This window comes from Carica papaya, chromosome 4, assembly GCF_054855325.1.
Source record: "Carica papaya isolate Zhongbai chromosome 4, ASM5485532v1, whole genome shotgun sequence".
In the NCBI taxonomy this organism is placed as follows: domain Eukaryota; kingdom Viridiplantae; phylum Streptophyta; class Magnoliopsida; order Brassicales; family Caricaceae; genus Carica; species Carica papaya.
The window spans coordinates 27098409-27114234 of NC_142312.1; the positions used below are offsets into that span (position 1 = coordinate 27098409).

At 34.7% G+C, this 15826-nt stretch overlaps 2 protein-coding genes across 4 annotated transcripts; one reads left to right on the forward strand and one right to left on the reverse strand.

Moving 5' to 3' along the window:
• Positions 1-861: 861 nt before the first annotated feature.
• On the reverse strand, positions 862-8512 carry LOC110810936 (DEA(D/H)-box RNA helicase family protein). Its single transcript, XM_022037256.2, has 8 exons — positions 8028-8512; positions 6011-6286; positions 5479-5802; positions 2792-2983; positions 2527-2682; positions 1953-2365; positions 1598-1749; positions 862-1283 (listed from the first exon to the last, which is right to left on the reverse strand). Exons 1-8 carry the CDS (start codon positions 8406-8408, stop codon positions 934-936), a joined length of 2244 nt encoding a protein of 747 aa, XP_021892948.2. The 5' UTR covers positions 8409-8512; the 3' UTR covers positions 862-933.
• Positions 8513-9445: 933 nt separating this feature from the next.
• LOC110810968 (polyadenylate-binding protein interacting protein) lies at positions 9446-15650 on the forward strand. Of its 3 annotated transcripts, none has more exons than XM_088218580.1 (13): positions 9446-9836; positions 10370-10491; positions 10589-10743; positions 11227-11428; positions 12159-12193; positions 12422-12497; positions 12613-12640; positions 13000-13271; positions 13611-13865; positions 14411-14512; positions 14645-14695; positions 14883-14970; positions 15117-15650. In XM_088218580.1, exons 1-13 carry the CDS (start codon positions 9659-9661, stop codon positions 15287-15289), a joined length of 1737 nt encoding a protein of 578 aa, XP_088074706.1. In that variant the 5' UTR covers positions 9446-9658; the 3' UTR covers positions 15290-15650. The 3 variants fall into 3 exon arrangements, with proteins under 3 accessions (XP_088074706.1, XP_088074707.1, XP_088074708.1); XM_088218581.1 differs by having other exon boundaries at positions 9447-9836; positions 14411-14509; XM_088218582.1 differs by having other exon boundaries at positions 9447-9836; positions 11278-11428.
• Positions 15651-15826: the final 176 nt, after the last annotated feature.

A 15826-nucleotide genomic window follows, 5' to 3' on the forward strand; every position in this document is an offset into this window, starting at 1 on the left:
GTTCTCGTTTATGTTAAAAATTTAGTTTGACTTTTGATCAGTGTAAATTAAAATGTTATTTTATACTGAAAGAATAAAAAATAAATTGATTTCTAGGTGGAAAAGGTGAACAGAACTTCTTGACTAGAAATATGAAATTGATTAAAAAATAAAACTTTGAAGCATAGAGGAGATTGTATATAGATGAAAATGGATATTTTTTAAAGAATTTATTCTTTGTATTCTCTGAACCCTTTCAGGTCTCTTCTCATTTTTTTATTCTCTCTTAAGTGTAAAACTAGCAAAAAAGATCATAGCAAATCGGAAACATATAAATATTTTTAGCTTAATTTAAAATAATATTTTTTGAGAAAAATATTAAGAGAATAGTAAAGTATTTGTATATACAGGTAATTTTAGTACCTTCAATACTGTATTTTTATTTTTTCCAAAAAGGGAATTATGAGAATCAGTGTAAAATACAGAGCCAGTAAACTTTAAACTAAAATGATAAAAGAAACAATGACTTATTATGATTCTCAATTCTACTACTGAGACCAAGTTCCATACAACCTTCCCATAGATTTCTCTTCACATATCATGCTTATTCTTTAGTATTAATATAACAGTCTCTGCTATGACGCCTACTATGTAATCATATCTCATAATAATTCAGTAACTCTATGTAAACTTTATGTAATTCTAAAAAATTATCACAGAAACATTTTTCAGGAAAAAAAAAAAAAACACAGTTCTCAGATCAACTATGAAACTGTTCAAAATTCCTAATTTAAATTTGGCTATCAGCAGATTCCAAAATGATCAAGCGAAATTCGAGAGGGCAGTAAAACTAAATGACAAGAAAAGAAGTAATAGCTCACATGCAAAAAAATTTATTTCCATACAAACCACTAGTTGTAACCATCCATGCAGGAAAAGGGGAAAAAATAGCTTTTATGAATGCATTGAACTTAATAATTTAAGAGCTACTTCTTCTTGTTCTGCAATGGTAATGGAATCTCCATTGATTCCCTTAGTGTCCTTATTTTCTTCTCTTTCACCATAATCACTATCACTATCACTATCAAAGTATATCTTGGATCTTTTATGTTTCCTTCCTCCTTCCATTTCTCCTTCTGACCCGCTCTCCTCTCCATCATCTTCTTCCTCCATATTAGATTTCTTCCATTTGATCTTCTCCTTAACTCGTTTGTCTCTGCGTCGCTGTCGATCTAGAAGCTTGTCCTCCTTGTCCACTAGCTTTAATTCTTCCCTCATCTTCCTGTAGTACTCGTCTTTCTTGTCTGCAAAGGAAACAATATCAGATGCTAGCATTCCAGGAAAAAGTAGATGCTGTCGGTTCACGAGATATTTATATGTCAGATAACCATAATGTTTAACAAAGTGTTCATAGTTGCAAGCGTCATTCCCGTAATTAAAGAAGAAATGAAGAGGCAAAGAACACAAATCTAAGTATTCTAACAAATTATATATACAGTAACAGATAGATTATGATGCTGTTCAACCTCACAAAGAAGAGTTTCTGATGGAGCAAAATATCATTTTTGGGGTAAATAGTTAGGAAAAATGAGTAGCAAAAATCTACCCTTCTACATACCTTGATCAAAAAGAATGTTCGAGTGATTTGTGTCAGCCACCCTTGCAAGGGGTGGCATTGAGTTACCCTCCTCGTCGAAGACAACCCTGGTTCCCAATGGTCTATGAACATTGATCTTCAACTTTTTTTTCTTCAGAATCCGAGTTGCCGGCCTGAAGAACAAAATCCAAAATTTGAACTATATCAGCAAATATAATAGCAAAAGTGAAATATGGATCTTCAATCAATCAGGTATTGTTTGACCACGTCTTCCTACCAATGGAAGACAGATCTCCAAGAAAAGTTTCTCCTAATAACCATAAGTAACTTTTTTCTAGAAACCAGATATTAAGTTCCTCCAGCAGAAGGTACATACATGGTCATATCATCAACCTCCCTTGCTTTCTCCACTTCAGTTTGAGCATCCTTTTTAAGAAGAATATCTTTGTCCACTTGCTCTTCGTCCAAATCATCTACAAGTAGCTCCTCTCTTGGAACATGTGTCATCCTAACATTTTGTGGTTCGACAACAGCGACTGTATCGGATTTTATTTTGCTCTGAGTTTTTTGGTTCAAAAACCTGATTCTGGGTGTCATTGGAAGGCCCAGCGATGCTGAAAACTCATCAACAGGCAGTTTCATTACATCAAAGATTTCTTTGTCTTTGTGAATATGAATAGACCGCAAATATGTGATAAAGGCCCTTTGAGCCAGAGCCTGCATATCTGGATATTTGACTAGCAAAGCTGACAACAGTCCAGAAACTGGTTGCAGTCTTTTCGTGTTTGCCTGACAAATCAACAATTATAATAAGGTTAACTTATGAACAGTTACACACATGACGGACAAATAAACTAACACATATAATCACAATCCACTATGTAAGAACTATGCTTAAAATCAATCGTATAGCTAAACTATCTAAATGTTCCAGAATTGAGAAAATCTACCTTGATGAATTGTATGGGTATCTTTGCTCCTTGTAACTTTTCAAGCATTTTCATTTCTGAAGGCATGAGAAATAAAACAGACCTCCCTCCGGAAGTATAACGAGCTGTACGTCCAACTCGATGTATGTAGGATGCAACATCTTCTGGGCAATCCATCTAACAACATCATAAGCAAAGAATTAAAAGCCAACTCATAAAGAAAGTAGCTCCCTTCATTCTAAACTATTTTGGAAACCGAAGTTTCCTTCTTGAAACTATATATTACCTGGACAACCCAGTCAACTGTCTTATTAAAATCGAGGCCTCGTGAGGCCACATCAGTTGAAAAGAGAACTGATCGCTTCTCACAGAACTGGGAATATATTCCCATCCTCTTCTCCTGCTTCATCCTTCCATGGAGACATTTCAAAGGTATCCCAGGACGCAATTTCTTGAATGCCTCATAAACAAATCTTACCTATCAATTGCAGATTCTTTGTTAACTTTGCCATCAACAATAATAATCACAAGGGTAAAGACAAACCCAAAATGTTAAACCAAATATTCAATTAGAGTGATGAATGAGGAAAAAATAATGACTAGATCAAAAGCAGAAACCATTAATTGAAGCTATCTCTAAATCAGTCAAAAGCCAGCCAAGTCAATCAAGGTTATTACGCCAGAAACAAAATGTCCAATTCCAAAAACTAGTTTACAAGGCACCTCCAATGGATCACAGCTAGTTGGCTATTTATCAACTGTAGTGCTGATAAATACTTCAGCTGCTTTTAGCATGATCTTAGGAGGAAGGTGTCATTTCAAAAAAATTGAACGTAATTAAGTATGCATCCTGATTTACGTTCTCTAACCAGAAGGTGCAATCTTGGAGAGCAAATCACAACCAGCTTAAGATAGTGTCCATCCAAGCATTCTGCATTTGAAATGGCTTTGACCAGCCATAAACATCAAATATCTATCCTGCATTTGCACATACATACAAAGTTCCTATACAATACTTCTACTATAGTTAAGCAATCCCAGAAAAATGCAATCCCATTCAGAAAAATCGCAAAGCAGTATGATTTCATCACAATTATCAAATGTAATGGTAAAGGAATCTCCATTCCATTCTCAACTAATTTTGTATGTTTTGCAAAACATATTTAAGAAAGTCATGAGGGACTGTGAACATCCCACAATTTCAATAAGCATAAACATCCACAACCTTTGTAAATTAAGATCCAAATCACAAAGCAGTCGTAGTATTCAAACTAAGTCAAAGACATTTTAATTTGAGGCCCTTTAGATTATCCTTCCAAGTTTCTGATCCTAGTTAGCAACAAAAGTCAAAGAAATTGTTTCCCCATCAGTTTCTGATTCCTAGATTATGTTTAATGCATGCATAAATAGGCAAAAAAATGTAGAGTTTAAGGAAACTCAATCTTGAAGACTATGTATCCAAATTCCCTAGATACAAGAAATGTTGCATGAATCCAACATAATCAAATTTAGAGAGAATATAAATCCAACAAAGGCAAATGTTGTAACGAATTGTAACAAAACAACAACTACACCTCTGCCTCGTATTTTAAAAAAAAAAAAAAAAAAAAACTACACCCCTGCCTCACTGGATGATGTTTTTTTCTTTCTTTTTTTTAAAATAAAAAGTATGAATATATTAACAGAGCACCAAAAGGGTGCAACCTATATACAAAAGTATTACAACCTCACTGGATGATGTATCAAACATCAACCATAACACTGGGCTTCATTCCCTTGTCTATTTTTTACGTTATTCAGAAAACGAGAAGTAGGAAAGAATTTACTCTCTTCCTAAGATTACTTTTTTTTAATACAAAGTGTAAAGCATAATATTAATAACGGCAGCAAGGGGCTGTCAGACCAATGTACAAGGAATTTACATATCTATCAATATATCAATAAGGTTCTCTAACTCCCCCATCAAGTGAGGAGGATGACTTAATAACAAATCAAGGGTTTGGAACCATATATCATCTTCCTAAGATTACAAATCATTGTGAATGAGTTGCAAAATGATTATATGCTTATTCAGAGGTCCTTAAAATTTGCAATTGCTTTTGAAATACCGGGGCGGAAGCTACATACTATTTTGCCTTTACTAACCAAAGTTACAAAGCACTGGTTTCAGACACTCAGATCTTTTCCAGGGGTTACTACGCTCTTGCTCCAAAGGAATACAGTGTAATGTAGATATTCTGACTATCTTGCAATCCATTCTTTCATACATGGGCTCCCCCCTCTTGGCATCTTGTTTCTACCATTCATGTTTTTTCTTACTAGAACAAAAACTTATCTTCATCTAATTCCTGTATCTATTTTTTGAGTTGTTTGGAAGGAGAGGAATGCCAGAGCATTTGAAGGAATTGAGGAGAGTTTGTGAATATTAGGGGTATATGGATTCATGTTTTTGGTTCCATGGTTCTGGGTCATGAAATCAATATGCTAGATGATTTTGGAAAAGTCATTGATCTATTAAGTGACTTGTAAATATCTTGTATACGAGTCCTTTGGTACCGTTGTTCATATCAATATTATACTATTTTTATTTAAAAAAAAAAAAAAAAACAAAACAAAAACCATTTTGACTTCTCTACTGAGCTTCTGCAAAGGTTAAGCACCAGCTCAAACAAATACTATGATTTCTCTATTCAATCAAAAGTTTAACTACATGAGATACACTGCAGCAAAATATACCAGCTATATTTCTAAGAAGTAGAAAACATACGTTAAACAAATAGCACCTAATTCATGTGAGAGCTAAACTTACAATATCTCGGCAGACTAATTTACCTACCAGTTCTCAACTTATCCTAAATAATCAATGAATACTACAAAGTCTAGAACAATTAACAAGTTTGAACTGAAATCACTTATCCTCAGCCAAATATTCTGTTACATAACCAAAATAGATTTTTTGGAGAGCAAATTTACCTGTTTGCAGCTTGATAGAAACACGAGAATATTTGAATTAAGATGTGCCTTGATGAAACTCCATAACATGTCTAACTTCTGCTCAAGTGGAACAATCATTGCAGTTTGCTGCAAACGATTTGGAGTAGCAGTTACAGACTCCTCATGCACGCTAAGATACTCTGGGTCCTTCAAACTGAGCCTGGCAAGATCCTGCACTGACTTTGTTTGAGTTGCAGAGAAAAGCAAGGTCTGCCTACATTTAGGTAGCTGAGAAATAATTGCATTTAGAGCCTTCTTAAACCCAACATCAAGAATACGATCTGCCTCATCTAGAACCAAAACCTGTTCCCTGGCAAGGAAATCTGATCCAAATAAGCAGTAAGTTCCAAACAGAGGATAAGGAAGGAATTCAAGAAGAGATTTCTTTTTTTTCCCCTGGAAGTGTCAATATGGAGCTAATAGTTGGCAATGCTCAAATAAAGTTTCTAATAAGGGGAAGGATATGAATTTAGTAACAAGATAAACTTTTAAAAAAAAAACATATGTTGACCTGAAGCTGCGAACATTCAAAATTTGGAGTCTCATCCATGTGTTGAAGAAGCCGACCAGGAGTGCAAACTAAGACATTCAGCTCGTTAACACGCTCTTTCTCCATGTCAACATCCTTCCGACCACCAATTAGGAGGCCAGCACTAAAATTATGGTGCTTTCCAACAACTTTCAGCACATCAAAAAGTTGGCCAGCTAATTCCCTTGTGGGAGATATTATTATGCTTCCTACCCCGTCTTCAGGGCCCCACCTCTCCTTGTATAACTTCTCCAAAACCTAGCACAGACAGTATAGAGAAAGTATTGCCAGAGTTTATTTCTATATTAAGAAAGCAGGAGAGAGAAAGAAATTGACAAATCAAGAAAACAACTAATGGCATCTTGATGTTATCGTGAATTTTCTTTGTAGCTTGATGTATATTTCAAAAGAATTCTAGATAGTTTCATTAAACTTGAGGTTGGATGCTACTCAAGTACACAATAGCATCAAGAATAATAGGAATATAAATGAAAAGAAGAAAATTTTTCTTTTGTTTTGAAGTAAAAAGTGAAGTATATATAAACATGGTACCAAAAAAGGGGTACCGCCCATTTACAAGAACTTTAAAGTATTATTAGTGTATCTATGACATTTTCAAAATTCTCATCACTAATCATGGCATGACCTAACAAAATAGACTCAAAATAATGAATCCACCTATTTTTTATTTTATACATACTACTCTCATCACCCTCAAAAAGAAAATTCTTTTTATAAGCAAAATATAAGAAAAACTTAAGTCTAAAAGTCAAGACATACAGAAAATCCAGTAGAGCATTTGAAGTTGCTCCAAAGATAATCAAAAAATAGAAGAATAAATTCCTAGAACCACATAATATTATCCACTAGCATATTATATTAATTGTTAGAAATTTGATGTCATGACATCAGATAGACTCATGAATCAGATCCTACTAAAAATCACAGGTGTCATTGGCTTAAGTCCAATTTCTGAGAAGAGTTCAAGTAACACAAGTGAACCTTTTCTTGAACTAGTTATGAACAAGTGCCACCATCCGTTCCCAACTTGTGCACCCCAGCTCAAACTTGAACTAATTTTCACCTAAATCACTTTCTGACATTCTGGCAGTATAAAATCCATTAGTCTCTCTGATGCTTGAACAGTACTTGGGCAAAAGTTTTGAAACCATAGAACATATGTAAACCTTTTCTGGAGAATTCCACCCTCTACCCTCAAAAGAGAAAAAAAGCTAGCAGAATAGAGTGCAATTTCTCTGATTGACAGAATACTCTCTATGTGTTTAAAATCACTTAGTCATGCTAATTAATCCAATAAATTATAATAACTTATTCCTCCAACACTACACAAGCAGTTTAAAAATGCAAAGCTCAATATTGTCCTTATATTTGTTGTTTCCTAATTTGTTCTCTCTTGTACCTTCCAAAATTCCAACTAAAATCTGTTAGAAAAATAAATTCATCCGGATATGAACTTTTATGCTTGAAATTATCGTGAAACTTCAAAATATTTTATGAAAAGAAATTCAATTGAATAATTTTGGAAAGAAACAGACAAGCAAAAAGCGATTTCAAGCTTTTTCCTACAGACTCTCAAGTTCAATTCTGAATTCTACTACTTTAGAACTTAGGATGAACTTACCCATTTCATGGTTTAGAAAAATTCAAAATGCAAACATGTAGACCACAACCGAACTCCACGTTTTCCTATGAAATTCATTTCTTCAAACATAGTTTCAAACTCCAAAATCCTTGAAATTTGAAATTAATGCTTGAACTTAATTAATCCAGTTAACTAATCCAGAATTTGAATCAAGCAATAATATATACAAAAATCCTGGACACCCATCACATTCAAACCGAAATTGCATCAGAATCCAAACCACCCGGACGCCCAATTAAAACCCAAAGAATCTGAGCTCCAAAGTGGAAATTTTCAATAACCCCCTTTTCCGGCGCCCAAACCAACTTCCTCGGAAAAAAAAAAAGAGAAACTCACCGGTATAATAAAAGCCAGAGTTTTTCCAGAGCCTGTTTTTGCTGCACCTAGAATATCCCTCCCGCAAAGCGAATGCGGCAAAGACGCCCTCTGTATATCAGTCATCTTCACATACTTGGCTTCCTTTAAGCCCTGTTTGGTATTCTTCGAGAGCGGCAACTGATAGAACTTCGTTGCCCCAGCATATCGCGAGAAACTGGTGTCGCCTGCGTCGTCTACAATGCGTCCAATTGGCGTATCCTTTGGCAGAGGATCGAGAGAAAGAGGATTGGACCCTGAATCGGGTTTTTGTGATTCGATCCATGAGTTCAGGAGCTTGATTTCTTCAACTTCGCTTAGGCGGTTTAGCTTGCGTGCCTGCCTGGACTTGTGTTTCCTCATCCTGAAAGCAGAGAGAGAGAGAGAGAGAGAGAGAGAGAGAGAGAGAGAGAGAGAGCGGGAGAGAGCTAGGGTTTATGCTCTGAGACTTTGCAAGTCTAATAATGTGTAGGGTTTTACTTTTAACCGTCGCTCTGTAATGTCTTAAACTGAAAGTGAAGGTAAAAGCTAACTGTGATTAGATAAGTTTTTTATAATTCATCAAAACATAACAATTATAATTATTAAAAATATAGTTAATTAAATTTTTATTATAAATATTCCTCAAAAAAAAATATTATTAATAGTTTGTTTGATTAGGATTAAATAAATATAATAATAAAGTTTTTAAAAGATCTTATGGAGATTTTTTTAAATATTTAATATATATTTCAATTTACTTTTTATATAAAAAACATATTTCTAATATTTTCTCAATTAATGGTTATATAAATTTTTTAATAAAAAAATTATATTAAAATTTTAATATTATTTTTACTTAAAAATATAATAAATTTATTAAATTTTAATTTATAATATACTCACGATAATTATATAAATGTATTAGTTATTATTTTAGAATATTATTGTATAACAAAATAGAAGGGTAAAATAAGTCATTAATTTTTTATTACAGTAATTTAATTATTATGCTATATTTTCATTGGTATCTTGAGATTAACTCTAACTTGTGAAAATAACAATAATTGTAAAATAATTAAATTTTGAAATTAACTTTTAACTTTTTTTGGAAAAATAAAATTACTTATAATTGTTGAAAAAGTGTAATTATCATAGATGATAATGATATAATAATTCCATGTTAAATTTATTTTAATAAGTTTGCCTTCAAATTTTCTCTTAACCACATACATGTAATTATTAGATTAATAAATTTCAGCCGTTAATAAATAATTAAGTAAAATAGCCTTCATTCATTAATAATTTTTTATCGGTTTGTTAATTATAATTAAGATTAAATGAAAAATTACAGTCGGGTGATAAAACGAAAACCGGGGAAAATACAGGGACGAGAATGCAAATTAGTATTACAACAGAAAAGAGGCACCGCGCGGTAGTGACGAGACGGACACGAACATCTCCAATTACCTCGTATCTTCGTCCTCTCAGATCTCTTCTTCTCTCTACTTTTCCCACGCTCTGCAACCATTTCCCACCTCTAGAACAGGGGAGATTTCGAAGAATCTTCTGGAGAAGAGAAGAAAAATCACACGAAAAGGGTTGCTCGGAAGAAGGGAAAAAGATCAACCGAGATGGCTTACAAGAACAGAGTAGAAGAAGAGACCACTCTCTCTCCTTCTTCTTCTTCTTTGAGTGAAGCTTTACTATTTGCTACTATGTGTATCATTGGTTTGCCAGTCGATGTGCATGTCAAGGATGGTTCTGTATATTCTGGTATATTTTACACCGCTTGTGTGGAAAAGGATTACGGTGAGTTTTCTCCTTCTTTTTGGGTTTTAAAATTTTGAGAGATGTTTTTGAATTGATGGGCAGCGGCTTCTGGGTCTTGATTGTTTTTCAGATTTATACGTGGGTTTAGGCTTTAATGAGAAGGTGTATCTGTTTTTTTTTTTTTAAGTGGAAATTATGGTAATAGTATTGAGATTGGATTGGATTTGACTGATCCTGATCTGGGTTCTGCTGATGATGTTATTTGATATGGTTGGCTGCCGAGAAAAAAGATGAATTACAGATTGATTGACTGCTTTTATTTTTTAAAAAAAAATTTCTTGCGAGATAGGCAATTTCAAAAAGGTTGCTTGGCTTTTGGAAAGACTTATTTATTAAGATCAATTTACTTGCTGCCTTTTGAAAACTAGAACAGTATTATGTGTGGAAGTCGAAATTTTATTTAAAGGTTTCCTGCAGTTCTATGAAGAACTGAGCATCAGTAAGTGTGGAGTAATGTGCTTTTGCTCATGATTCATTTCCATTTTTAAGAAATAGATTTTTGTTTTGTTTAGGTATTGTTTTGAAGAAAGCAAAATTGACTAAAAAGGGAACGAGTGATACAAATGTAACAGGTGGAACTGTGGTAGAAACACTTGTTATCCTCTCAGGTGATCTAGTTCAAGTTGTTGCCAAGGTGTCTCATTCTATCTGATTATTTCCGTTTTTGGGATCATTTTTTACCAGTTCAGTCCTTGAGAGACCTGCCTGACAGGTTTATGGGTGTTTTCTAGGGTGTCTTGCTTCCATCAGATGGTGTTGCACAGAATATTGTGGGTGACAATGTAGAATCTATTTTGGGCAACGTTTATAATTCGAAGGCTCTAGTGGGTGAGGCAAAGAAATCTGCCAAGCCTGGTATGGACAGAAGGCGAAATAATCAAAGAAGGTATTTCCTTGTATTTGATTTTAGGTCCATGTTTGAGCTGAGACTAATTCAATTCTAGTATCTGATAGTTAGGTTTAAAAAGTCAGAACAAAGTATCAAGCTTTAGAATATTTTTAGCTGGGGTTTATTGAAATATATCTTGATTCCAGATAACCAGAATCTCTTCAGAGGTTTGCAAATCTTTTTTTATTTCATTAACAAAAGCAAAGGGTTCTTTCTTGTCAATGTTTTCCTCTAGGCTTGAAGTTTGAGCATTTTCTGGTGAAGTAGTTTAACCTGCTTCATTCAACATGTAGCAATTAGACTCAGACAGTGGATTAGCCTTAAACTTCATTTAACTAATTCTGTTTAGATGTATTAAGTGGTAAGATAACCGTCTCTTTGGTTAAACTGCCAAAGTTATTGACTAATTGTTCACTGACAAATGCCCTTCTCCCTCCATTACTGAATTGTTCTTCCTATAACGCATTCATGTTTCCTCAGTTTGCTAGTGAGGACGGCCAATGTACTCACTTTTGAAATCTGTCAAAACAGGAGTTCAATGCAAAATGGGAATGGTTTTGTGCATGGTTTTGCACCCACAAAAGATGGGAAGGAGAAAGATGGGTGGACAACATCGGAAAATCATGTTGGGAATTCCTTGGAAGTTGATTATGGGGAAAGAGACGAGATGAATGTCCTAAAGGTAATTTTTTCACGGATTTCTGCTTTTCTGATTTTTCTATTCCTAGAAAAACAATTTTATAAACTTGTATCATGCTCTTGAAATTTCGAATGATGTCTCTGGTGCACAAAGGGGTTTTTCTGGAGTTGTACTATGTTCATTAAAATGCCAAATAAGTAATGCATAATGATTGCCTTACTTCCATGTATACAGGTTGCACCTCCATGGTACACTTTGAGGATATTATATTTTTTCTCCTAAAAAAAATGATCATCATACTTTTGCTCCTGTAATGTATAAGAACTGAAACTTGGGAGAGAGAGAAATAGAAGACGCTGTGATGATTTCATGGCTAACTTTTCTACTACCAGACTTTGTACTTTTTGTCTAAAAGTCTGTCACACCTTAATGGAGATCATTGTTATCACTGATTCTACCTTGTAATTTTGTCACTTTTGTACATTGGTGTCAGTGTTTTGTCTCTGTTTATGATACTTCTTTTTTCCGAGAGAGAGAGAGAGAGAGAGAGAGAGAATCGAGTCTTGATAGGCGTTCTGGGCCTTCAGTATTATAGTTGGAAATTGCCTATCTTGTAAACTATGATTCTTGTTCATTTGTGGGGAACATTTCTAAATGAGTAAATCTACCGGGACACCTTTTGTGGTGGCACATCTCTTGAGCTATTACACGTGTATATTTTCTCTGTTTGATTTTGAAATTCATAAAATAATTTATTTCTCCTCTTATGCAGATAGAAGAAGCATCTGTTTTCTCAATAAGTAACAGGTACGAACACTTTGCTCTGATGTTGTATTCTAACATTTTGTGTCCAGCTACGTCAAACTTTGTCCCTTATCCTATGCACCTGGTTATTGGCATAAGAGTGATTTAGTTTATACATTTTGTAAATGTGGAAGCAAGATCCTTACTATGTCTGGCATGTCTTTTTACTTCATTTTTTCCAAATGTAGCTATCAGTTCATGCTATATTTCCTGTCAATTTTTTCTTGACAGACAGGTTGAGGAAGACTGTTTACAAGAGGTTCCTGCTGATTCTAAGCAGAAGTGTGAATTTAATCGGGAATTAAGTGTATGTCAAACCCACCAATACCAGCAGTTTGGCTAAGAATTTAGGATTAGCAGAAAGTATTAGTTTCCTGATATTTATGCTACACCATATTCATCAGTATCATTTCTTTTTTCAGGCTGATGTTCAGAGCTCGAATTCAAGCTGTAAGTCTTTCTGCCTTGATACTCTTGGCCAGGTTTATAGTCATCTTAGTTCCACTTAAATAGGATATTTCAGTATAAGACCCTCTGAAAGGATGTTAACACAACTTTTATGGGCCTTCACACACAATTTGAATATTATAACTGGGCCTTTCTGCATTATTACGTTGTGTATACTAGGATAATAGTGAATATTATGTAGGAGTCTTTGTTATGTTGTGGAATTTGAGGACTGAAATGATATTAGATTGTATCGAGAATCTGTCAATACACCCAAAACGATTTCTGGCTCACATTTTCCTTAAAATGTTTTGCATCTCTTTCTGTCTGCATGTTTTGATTATTAAATATCTGCTGTCCAGTGGATGCAACTCTTACCCAAGTCAGACAAATTGAGGAAAGGCATACTGACGTGACATCCAAGTTATTGCTTAATGGAGCGTCTTGTGACACACCAGTTGTAGATGATCAATGCTCTGACAGACCCTCTTCCACAGACACCTCTTTGGAGGCTGCTTCTTTGACCTCTCCTAATCCAGTTGCTGAGATCACCTTAGAATCATCCCGGGCTTCGTTAGCAAGTTCAACTGAAACAGTCCCTCTGCATAGCTTAGAATGTAATAAAAATTCCAAGGTAAAATTTGCCAACAGGCAACAGCTATTCTTTCAAAAGTTATAATAACAGCTAACTTATGTATGTCCAAATTCATCAAGCCTGTGTTGTCAAGGTTCTTTTATCTGGATTATTTATTTTATATGCAGTATAGATCATTTCAGCAATGCTGTCAAGATATTGTCAATATATTTTACTAGCAGCTGCTGTATTAAATATCACGGCGACAGATTGCTAATAGTTAACTAACAAGCAACCAATTAAGTATTCTATTGAACTAAAAGGAGCAACATATACATTGAACAATTGGATTTCTTGCATCTGCAAGTTAAAATCATTTTCTTACTTGTTGCCCTGCAGGAATTTAAGCTGAACCCAGGAGCAAAAATTTTCTCTCCATCATTTGCAAATCAGGTATCAGCAACTCCTACTATGCCAACAATTGCAAACGTGGCTTGTGCACCAGGCAATCCTCCAATCGTAGCACTTGCTGCTGCTCAGCCAGACATTGGAATAAGCTCTTTTGCCCCTCGTTCTTCTCCACCATCTAAGTTTGTTCCTTACAGTAACTTGATAGCAGGCACTGGTGGTGGTGTTTCTCAGTTTTCTCAACCTGTACGTACTATCAGGCGACTTGGACTTCCTTTAAATTTTTTTTTGGGAGTTGGCCTTGTCGCTGTTAGATCATATATTTTGATGTGTCTGTGCAACTTCTGGTTTAGAACATATCCTCTCCCATTCTCTGTCTACTCTCTTTTTCCTTCCAGTCAAGATTATGAATACTCTGTGTATTTTTACATTCTGATGCATCTGCTTACTAGATTTACCCTTTTCATCATGTCAAGAACTATTTTTTGGTTTTCTGAATAATCTCATTTTTGAACTATCCATAAATTTTCAAGCACAGCCTTCTCGAGTTAGAGAACTTGCATAGTTGTGCAGATCTCTCAGGCGGAAAATAGGTTGAAATGTTATGTTTACAACCAAAATCAATTTTACTTTCTAGTTTTTCATTGGTTAGTTCTGAGGCTTCTGTATTTCTCATTACTTACTGAATTTTGTTTGATGACAGTTTTTATATGTATTGCCTCTGAATATATTGGGAAGTTGTATTATTTATGCTGATTATCATATTAACCTGAATTTTTTGCTGTTTACAGACAGTTGGGCATATAGGAACCCGGGCACAGCCTCTTAGATATGCTGGTCAGCATCATCCTGTTCAAGCGGCACCCCCATTCTTGAATCCAAATTCCCAGGTTGTTAGTGGACTACACATGCTACCTGTGTCATCATTCAGTTGTCTTGCAGTTTCCATTATTAATCCCAGAGACATTAGAATTTTCTGATAAACTGGTAATTTTAGGAGTTACTAACCTCTTGCCATATTTTAGGTTATGGTTGGACGGTTTGGGCAACTTGTATACGTGCAACCAGTTTCTCAGGTAACATGCAATACATGCAAACATGGAAAATAGCTTTTCTTTTCTTTTTTTTTTTACTTGGTATTTTTAAGGAAACCCACAAACTTCAATTTATAAAATTTGCCCATCCTTGATTTTCTGAAGTGGATGATCATGTCCATTCCATTTTCTCTCAAATTACTAATTGCTATTCTTTTCGTGTTGGAAGGATTTGATTCATGGTGCACCAGCAATTTCACCAATAGCTGCACGTCCTCTTCTGACTACACATCAGGTTCAATTTCCAAAACACCAAGGTATGAGTTGGTTATCTAGTAAGTTTGATATGCATTCCAGCTATGTTGCTGCAAAGGACATTGTTCCATAGACCGTGAAAGACCAGAGAAATGATTTTGAACGATGAATTAACTCTTTATGTGGTGCTGTTTACTTTCTATGGCAGGAGCTGCACCAGGTCAAGCAATACAGCTGTGTGTACCCCAACCTCTCATAGCCAGTAGTCAGCAGCCATATGCAATGCCTGGCCACATTCCAGTTTTTCAACCTCCCTTCCCTGCTACTCGTCCAATACCTGTTCCAGGATCTAATGGTTTCTTTACTGCCAAGTTTCCATGAATATCATTTATCATCTTATAAATTCCTAATTTTTTTGGAAGGTAAGAAAAATTTTGGCCATTAGGTTTTTTTTCTTTTTTCTTTTTCCATAGCAGCTAGTTGAGGAACACTTCTAAAGCTCTTTTTCTATCTGTCATCCATGAAGGTTAAAATATCTCCTTTTTCTTTTCCTTCTGGTTTAGAGGGTCTTGAATCTTGCTGTAAGTTCTGATATAGGGTTCTGAAGCTCCCTCCTCCCTTTTTTACTTTTGATAGGGGGAAGTCTTATTTCCTTCGTTTGAACAATGTAATGACAAGAATCGTATACCAATTTCCTACAGAGCATGTCAAGATCTTTTAATGGAAGGTTATATTTACATAAGTAGAGATGTATTTTCTTTGGACAATTACTAATAAGCTGTGGAGTATATTATAAGGTGTTAGATCTTTTATCTATGAGATTGCAAGTTATTACATGGAAATTTCCCTCATATTGGCTTACTTGCTCGGGTTGCATTGCATTTTTGTTTGCCATTTACCCGCCAGGATTTCATAATG